Here is a 9,764-nt window from a genome sequence, read left to right on the forward strand (position 1 = left end):
TTTTCAGCATAAAAAGTTGCATGTCTTAAGACCTCTATTATATAGGAGCCATACAGGATTTTGCTTACAAGAGCTTATGCTTTTGAATGTAAAGGTCATTTGTTTCTGACCGCTGAAGGGTCTTCCTGTTGCCATGGCCATTATAGAGAGTGTGTGTATTATTTGGCTGTGTGCACACTGCTTTTTCCCAGCAGCAGCAGCAAACGCATGTGTAGAGCCACGTTGATAACACGGGTGATTTAACTTCCAATTTGTTGTTTTTAGTAATCCATCCAGAACACACACACCAGCCGAAAAGATTCTCTGCAAATGAGTTAGTTAGTCAGAGTTCCTGAAACATGGCCTCCTGCCATAGCACGTCAGCATCCCCCCCAGACTGCTGTGGACACTTTCCCTCTTCACGAATAAACAGAGATGCCATTCAAATGCAATTCACTTTGTTTCACCCAGACAACTAATAATTGCAATTACCGCAGGCATTTAGACAAATCAAAAGTAACCACCAGCACTAATCTTTCGCAGGAGCCCTTTAAGGCTCCCTTGTCATATTTCTTTATAATTAAGTTGGACTGGCTCCAGGCTTTTCATCCATTCTTTATTTCAGCTAGGCAAAAACCCACGCAGCAGCCACCTCCCTGCATCACTGAGTTTGTATCTCCCACTGCTCACAACAATGGCTTGGTGCCCGAAACAGAGAACAGACACACAGCAGCAGCGGCCATGGCCACAGGAAAGAAAAGGAGAGATAACACAATGCCCCCAAACCTGTACGTGTCTAAAAACCATGGCCTCAGATAACTCACTGCAGAGGATTAGAGGCAATAGTTAATTTTCCATCCGTCAGGCAAGTTTCAGGAATTTCATTTATGTATATTCACATAGCCTACAGTCTTTCAGGAAACTGAATCTTTCTCTTTTTCCATCAGCTTAGTTAAAGTCAGTAATCAAGCTTCCTGAATGTGACACAATACCAAATGCACCTCCAAAACATATCTGATCCTTTACGTGCTCCACACTGTAAGTGTGTTGTAAAGCCCAAAAGAAACTTAAATACGGTAAATAAATGTGCTTGGCAATGTTCTAATACATCGGCCATTGGTTGTGTCAGTTCTTCCAAATCATTCCTTACAAGCTCAACATATATTTACTGCCTACCGTTTTAGTATTAGACTGTCTGTGTGTGACATTTATGCACTGAATGCCTTCACTGCAGTGCAATAAAAATCAAATATTTCAACGCAATGAAAAAGGTATTGTCCCTGGCTGGAACATTATTCTCTGCCAACTGATCCCACAGTGCAATGTGTCATGTTTACAGAGGCCAAGATTAGATTAATCTGACCTGACAGCTGTCAGTGATGACAAAACATGATGATGATATTCACAAGTGTCTCTGTATACTGCTTACAATAGAGTAAATCACTGAGTTTGTCTGGTTTAGCGCGTTTAGAATGAAGGAATAATAAACGAGCGGCTTTGGACACAGCTATACAACACAATGAGAGTGGGGTTAAGTCCCTAGCATGTACAGTACTGTCAATTCTGACATCAATCTTTCTATTCTGCTTTTTGTCCGGTTAATTTGGGACAGACTTATAGTATGCAGTATATTATGATAAAAACTCATGAATTCCTCCATGTTTACATGTGTTCTTGATCAATTCAGAATGATGTAGATTTCCAGTGATGTAGATTTCCATAACACACATTAATACAGGCTTTCCACCTTAAGTTTTTCCCTAAACAATATTAATCTTCCATAATAAAACTCAACACTGTACATTTAAAGTCTTGCGGCCTTTCTTTTATAGTTGGGGTAATTATGTAAAAAAAAAATAATAATTTGTTTGTTGACAGTAGCTTAACATCAATCGGAATACGGCAGAGAAGAAATGCCTGAAATTAATGAGAGTATGAAAACATTACGTCTGTTCTGTAGAGTCTAGTGTTGTAGTACTGATGAAATTAGTGCATCGGAATGGCCATTACTAAATGTACCATTGGAACCTATGGAAGTCTATACTGTAGGTAAGTCCACCAACCTAGCTTAAATGTGTAGTGACATGATTGGGCATCTGAAATATAAAAATTGATTGTTGTTGTTCAACCCCAGGGGTTATTTTGTACATAGATGTGATAGTATGTATGAGTCATGCTTAGCAAATATGTATATAAAAACTTTTTAAATGTTTAGCTGAGCCAAACCCATACCTTATTCACGGCAGATTCGTTTTTCCAAGTCTACCCAGGCACATTCAGATAAGGCTACCTGGTTGGAGACACAAAAACATATGGAAATTCATCATATGGATTTATTCATTGCAGCAGGTAGTTTACATCAAAATGCAGATGAGAAAACACAGAATGCAAAACATCTGAGATTCTACGGCTCAGGTTTTGCCAACGCTGGAAATGAGCTTGTTATGATTCTCTTCCTGAAGCCGATTCCAGCGCTATACAGCAGGGAGATGAAGCACTGATGTCCCTCCCACCGACAGATGTTTGTGTGCTTGAAAGGCTTTCGGTGAAATGTAAAAACAAAAAAATCATGGTGTTGTTTGTTCAGCTTTCACGGCTTGCACTCCCTCCCTCCTTCCTTGCGTCCCGCTCCCTCCACCTTGTCCTTTTCTCATTTCAAATTTCTCTTCTTTTTTTTTTGATTGATGTGTAATCTGCAGTCTTGCACGTGTGGATATGTGTATCAATCAATGTGTCACAATGGTGGTGAGTCAGATGTCTGCCCTCATTTGCATAGCTGTGTGTATGTGTGTGTGTGTGTGTGTGTGTGTGTGTGTGTGTGTGTGTGTGTGTGTGTGTGTGTATACATACTGTACATACAGATACATACAAATACATACTTACATAAACACATACTTATGGCCTCCTCCTCACTGATAGTTCAGTTCAGCTATATTAAATGGAATGAGGCAGAGGTTGGAAATAATGAAATGCACTTAGTCCCCCTGTCAATATATGACGATGTCACCAAGTGCATTTCATTTATTTTTTTCACCCTCACAAAGGGACACTCATGAGACATAATGTGAAGGACATGTGTGGGTGGTTGTGCTTGATGTCATGTCATGGTATTGTGACAGATTTCAGTTTTCCCTTTCAGTAACTCTGTTCGTCAATGGAGAAAAGTTTTGTTATAACATGACAGGAAAAACCACCGGACAACATCCACAGGAGATAGAAACTTTTATTTGAGGATGCAGCTGCTTAATTAGCATATGAGAAATGAAAGGGTATTACCCATCATGCATTAGCTCTTCTGGTACAGCTTGGCTGGCTCAGTCCAAAGGTATCAAGCACCTCCAAAGCTCACTAATTAACATGTTACATCTTGTTTGTTTAATCCATACTAAAAACCAAAATGTTCAATCAACACGAAGAGTTGCATGCTCTATTTGGAATAACAAACCGACCCTTTTAAAAGTGTTCTCTTGCATCTCTCTCATAATGTTTAAAGTATGTTAATGACTATGCTTACATGGGAAGCAGGTCATAACTACACTGTGCTGTTGAAACAGTTGACTCTGCACTTTTAAACAAAATGTGGCCCAGGTATAGATATATTTTGACCTGAAAATGACAATACATGCTTATGTCACTGTATTTTAGGTAGACGTTTCACACAGAGCCTTCAATCTGACTCTGCAGTGCTGAGGTCTTCAAAACCCTGTTACTGGCTAGATTGGAAAAGTGACAACCACACAGCAAATGCAGTGAATAGAAAAAACAGGGCTGCCAACAGTGTCAGCTTCCTACTTAAGTGTCATCCAGCTCTCAGTCATTCTCATTCTCTCTCTGCCTTTCTTTCACCCCACCGTGTGTCCAGGTGTTTTGGAGAAGACACTTGTATCACCATCCCAGACATAGACGCGGTGGTGATGGTGTCGCAGCCCAGCGAGCCCAGGATAACCATCACCGGAGTGGACAGACTCAACTGGCCGGCCTCCGACCTCAGAACGCCAGTAGGCATGGCTCTGTTCCAGGACCTCCACATCATCAGCACAGTCACCAGGGCAGACACCTCCACACATCACACAGGTATGGATGGACCAGCACATGTGGTGGGAAAACCAGGGGCGGATTGAGTCTTTTTGGGGGGCTCAGGCCAAACACCTTAGACCTATGTATAACATCTTTTATTTTGTTTTTTACGTTCTCCCCTATTCAGTACTTAGCTTCTCTTTTCTCAGTGTTTCTGTTCACCGATCCATTTCTCTGTTTCCTAGTGTCTTCTGCTGAATCATCTCTGAAGGTGTACAGTGAGATCATGGAATAGTCCAATGTAATGTAAAGGGGGGGGGTCCTGAGGCACTCGTGAATTAAGCGTTCTGATGGCATTTTAACATATGGATTGTTAGGAAGACATTATTAATAAGCGAAAAGTTAAAAAGATATATGTATAATTTTAAAACTCTCAAACTCAACCATTACATAGGTTTAGGAAACATTTCATGGGGCCGTTGGGGCCCTAAGCAAATGCCTACCTTTGCCTAATGATAAGTCCGCCTCTGGTGGTAACCTCTGGGCTCTTAATATACTGTAGTAGCTCCATTAATGCAAAATGAAAAAAAAATAAGATGTATCAACTACTTGTGATTTGGAAATGATGTTCAGGTAGCCTAAGTAGTATTGTACTGTAGTCTTACATGGTGCTTTCCCAAAAACAAGTTTATCCTCCGAAAGGTATATACAATCCTGAGTGTAGCTCCCTGGGTGGGAGATACGTTCCTCCCTGTCCCTGCAGGTATACATCTGTCTCCACTTAATATTTCAGAAGTTTTTCACTTAAACAATATGCTCATTCATTCATAAAGTCCCGTGGCCTATGCAGCGCCACCTGTCTTGCTATCAGAACAAAGCTTCAGAGAATGCTGAACATTTCATTGGGCCTCTCAGGACTTGAATCAGAGGCAGGTGCATGCAAGGTGAACCCAAAGCAAAAGTTTTTATTTTGTTTTCACACTGCCACGTTCTCTAGCTCGGAGGAAATAAAGCTTATAGAAACTCCAAAGAAGTGTGAGTCAGCAGCGGGTTTGCAATAACCATACATATCCACTCGCTTTTCCATTGTGTGTTTGTATAAGGCCCCCGGGATCATCGCCAGAATCATATGCAACCATGGGCTGAGCTGCCAAGCTTGGTTTTGCTAGATATTGCCTGTCTATTGTGCTCCCTGGGTCCAGAAATTGATCCCGCCATTCACTCCCATGCAACAGTGAAAGAGGATTATGTCTCTGAAAAAAAGCTGTCTGGATATCAATCAATGGCTTATACTACTTATGTGAAAGTCATGTACTAAAAACACGTAAAGAGTCATTTTAAAAAGCAACCCAAAGTGTTTTGTTTATAGGAGAAGGAGGAGGTCCGCAGTTTAAACGATGAAACAGGTCTTACTGTAATAGATGCTTGGACTTTTCATGCCGTTCCAAAAGTTTTTCAATTCAATGTTCAGGTTTTTAAAAGCACAAAACGTGCACTGGGTTCAAGGCCTTCCGTGAGAAAGATCACACTGAGCATGCTCTATGGATCCCACAACCAGGAAGTATCTGCATGAAATTGCACCATACGCCACTGAGCATTTTTCCATAGAAATGAATAGGACCCTTATTTTTCAATTGGGTTACCTTTGTTTGCACGGGAGGAAGAAGAAGTATTTGGTTAGCACCTACAGCTCCACTGTAAGAGCCCCTCAGTTAAAGTTGAGGACAAGTGCCCTTCCTGTTGTGTCGAGTCCTTTTCTTGCTGCAGTCCATCCCTCTGCATTCAGGGCTGTAGGCATTAGCTTCTCTACTATTGCCATACACTCTCCTATCTGTCTGCTACACCACTTTAGTCTCCCCCCTCCTGCTGAGTAAGACCTCCACCTAGCACCAGACTGATTCTCAGGGTCGCACAGCCTTGACTGCCAGCAAATCACTATGACATTTACAATCCCGGCATGCTCTACAATCTGACCACCTATAAGGCATGGAACAACCCAGCCTGGCCCCAGCCCCGGGACCCACCGCTAGCAGCCAATTAGGAGCAGATAAGCAGAGGGAGAGAGGGGAGGGTTTTTAAGGCCCCTCCATTGTGCGTAATGCGGCGAAGAAAGAGGAGCAAGAGAGAGTGGCATCGCTTTCAGGAGTCAGTGGAGCTTTTCCTCTGCCGGTGAAATAGAGACCGCAGCAGCGGGGCTAGAGATTAGCTGGAAGCCGGAACTGAGAAGAAAGAGAGAGAGAGAGCGAGAGAGAGAGAGAGAGAGAGAGAGAGAGAGAGAGAGAGAGACAGAGAGAGAGAGAGACAGAGAGTGTGTGTGGGAGAGGGAGATTGAGCCATGATGAAGTTCCATAATGAGCAGATTTTGTGTTCTCCCGGGGCTTAAAGGATTCGAGATAAATCACATATTTCTTCTTGTGGTTAGCTTCTTTTGGGCCCTGTTAATCACCTCCCTCGCCCCTGTTCTATGCTTTGTCTCTCTCTCTGTCGTTCATTTGTCTTTTCATTGAGCCCGCTCCACTTCATACCTCTCCCCCCGTCTCACTCCGCAGTATCTTTTCAAAGGCTTATTCTGATTCTGCCAATGTCATCCATTCTCTCTTTAGCTCCTCATCTGTAATGCTCAACATCTTGACCAACTTTCATGGTCATCTTCTGTCCTCTTTCCCTTCCCCTGCTTTGCTTTAGAGCTGTTTTTATTTAGCTTCCATTTCTTTTCTTCTCGACCGCCTGTTTTCAGTGGCTCTCCAAGGCAGCCTTTCTCCATCTCTTTTCTTTTCTTCGTAATTCTTTATAGGGAGGCCAGCTCTATTTTATTTTTTTTATTTTTTTTGCCATGCCACCCACACACTGTAGCTTAAAGATCAGTGTTGGCTGCCCAATCACATAAACTGTTCCTGGGACAGTACAGGCTTCTTTATTAGCTTGGGTAAGCCATTGTGAACACTTTTGTTAGTTCACCTTTCATTATGAAGCAGAATTTAGAACAAAGCCAGGCAACTGTGTTACTGTGACAAGGCTCAGCTATAACCACATGCAGTTTGGAAAGTATAAACCCATCACTAACAGCCTGCAAATGTGAGAAATAAATAAATCATATTTTGGGGAAGGTATCCAAACACACATCACATGTTTGAGTTATACGAGTTAGTTGCTTTAAAGACATCATCAATGGGTGTAAGTGTAGTGAAGCAGGGAACAACCTCGATTTGTCTATTGTAATGTGTTTACTTATTTGTCTTTTTTTACTTACTAGCATCTCTGTAATGTTTCCCAGAAATTGTGTCACTGAACACAAGTGGAGAAGTGTCATAAAGTGTCATGGAAATGTTTAGCTAAATCTTGCAACAGTCTGTTTTATTGCTGACGAGCTCCACTTTAAATTGCTACACTGGAAGAATATGTCCTCCCTCCTCGGCTTTTAAATGTCAGTGCCACATACTATCGCTGTAAATATGCTGAAACATAAAAAAGATTGGTTCCCTGGGCGCTATTTAAGTGGATTTTCAAGGCTGCATTTTAGCAGTTTATGTTTTATTATTATTAGGTTTATTATCATAATAATTATAGATATGTTTGGCCACTGGGCAGCAAAAAAAATCCCAAACACACTGGAAAACACAACCCTCTGCCCTGTCATTGCTATGGGGTTTTTTTTTGGCTAGTGTGTTAGCAAACATTTGATACTAATACATTTAGCTGACACAGAGCGATGTTAGCATTCATATGAAGTTGCTTCATTGAAGTTTGCTCTGTATTGTTTTCCACCAACTTCTCGCTCACTCTTAAGACACAACATCCTCCACGACATTCACCAGCTTGTCGCTAATGTGTTAACGAGCTAACGGGGGCTACGGTGAAGTTACTTGAAGCGTTCACTGAAGACAACAATCACAATTAGCAATCTTATTTTCTGGAACACAACTTTCTACATATTTTGCTCACTCTTTCTCCTGCCTTATCCCCCTGAGATGTCGAGGCACACACCCTACGTATCCATCCATCTTTCTCTTCTGAGAAGCTGTTAAATGGGTATAGCTGCTTCCTTCCCCCGGGGACTGACAGTGAGGGAGAAGGCTGTGTAGCAGTGAGAGGTGGAAGCTCTAGTGCTTAGTAGACTGTCAAAGAGCCCCAGCAGCTATCAAGCCATGGCTGTGATGGGAGCTGTCTGAAGGGACTTGTTACCACAGCAGCTCAGCAGCTCACGGCGCCGTCTATGTTCAGAGACTAATTGGAGTCTGGGACTGGAGGCAGGTGTGTTGTGTCCTGATCTGTTTGAATTGTGGTTCTTCAAAGTGTCCTAGTTTCTTTGTATTCCACAAATGGCAGTCAGACAGTCAGGTGACAATAAAGGCTGCATATATAGCCTACACGACGGTCATATAAGAAACGGTATATTTGATTGAATCTACAGTATAAGTTTGTTTAATTTTGTGAGATGAGGAAAAAAAGGGACCTGGACTTAAAAGTATTCCCACTGAGGTGCCTAGAAATGGGACTGCCATGGGCACGGCGGCAAAGCTGATTATGAGAGAGAACTTATTCCTAGCAGAAAATAGAAACTGACCCCACATACAAGTTGTATCAGCAAACGTCCCTCCTGTTTAAAAAGCCTAGATTACAAAATGAGATCAGGGCCAATTTATTCAGATGTTCACCAGCATCGGACAAAGCAAATTACAACAGTGTGTGTGTGTGTGTGTGTGTGTGTGTGTGTGTGTGTGTGTGTGTGTGTGTGTGTGTGTGTGTGTGTGTGTGTGTGTGTGTGTGTGTGTGTGCGCGTGTGTGTGTGTGTGTGTGTAGCACGTCGTCCCGGGGTGCAGGAGGAGATCATTCATAACCTGGACTACTGTGATGTCCTGGTGTTGGGGGAGGAGCTTAGACCAGACCAAGAGTCCCTCCAACTGCAGCGCAGCGCTCTACTGGGAAAACACCTCGACGCCACTAACTCCACCTCTGGCATGTCCATATATGGTAGGTTGGTTACAATGGCAATCCACCAAGCTACTTAAAATGCAGCGTACTCTTAGCCAGTTACTGACCAATGCCTCTAATATTGTAACTTTCCCTTTCATCTGCCGCATGTAAAAACGTTTTTTTTTTTAAGCTGTGCTGACCCTGCTTTATTCTACAGGTGTGGACTCCATGTCCAACTATGAACAGGTGATCAGACAGGTGCGTTACTATAACTGGCGTCCCGGACAGTTAACAGAGAGGAGGTTTCGCCTCACCTGCTCAGAGCTCAACGGGCGCTACACCAGCAATGAGTTTAGTCTGGAGGTGAGTGTGACCCACAGCTTGACTGATGACGTATAAAGAGATACAGGGCTTTCACTGGAAGACACAGGTTATACTCAGTGGGAATTTGTCGAATGTTTCTTGCATTCGGTGTCTTTACCTCTGTGTGTCAGTGTGTCATACTGTATATGATGCTCAAGTTACATTTGTTGTTTATTTTTTTCTGAAACATATCATGGTTTATCTTTTGTACTGTTTCACTTTCCTGGCTCTGGAAATTATGTTTTTCTTTCTGACCATGTATAGACACAACATCTGACTAAATCATCTATGAGCAAAAAAACAAATGGCTTATGGAAATGATTGTTAGTTGCAGCCAGTAAAACAATAAGATTGCTGAAATAGATAAGGGTTAATGGAACTGTCCTTAGTGCTTTCCATTAATGTAATATGGGGGGGGGGAATAAAGATGGCGGAACCAACCCGACCACTCTTGTTCATTAAGATACATTTTTGAAGCACTGCTAGAAAGC

At 42.3% G+C, this 9,764-nt stretch overlaps 1 protein-coding gene across 1 annotated transcript in view; it reads left to right on the forward strand.

Annotated features, from left to right (window-relative positions):
• The window catches only part of LOC307248586 (calsyntenin-2-like), a gene marked incomplete at both ends in the record, with an annotated part of 246,647 nt that overhangs the window by 231,615 nt on the left and 5,268 nt on the right, over window positions 1-9,764 (forward strand). Inside the window, 3 exons of the mRNA XM_080025007.1 lie at window positions 3,842-4,053; window positions 8,797-8,967; window positions 9,128-9,273. Of these exons, the coding sequence (XP_079881133.1) occupies window positions 3,842-4,053; window positions 8,797-8,967; window positions 9,128-9,273 (529 nt within the window). The remainder of the gene's footprint in view (window positions 1-3,841; window positions 4,054-8,796; window positions 8,968-9,127; window positions 9,274-9,764) is intronic.

Source organism: Ammodytes marinus (genome assembly GCF_949987685.1).
Source record: "Ammodytes marinus genome assembly, chromosome: 3".
Classification (NCBI taxonomy): Eukaryota; Metazoa; Chordata; class Actinopteri; order Uranoscopiformes; family Ammodytidae; genus Ammodytes; species Ammodytes marinus.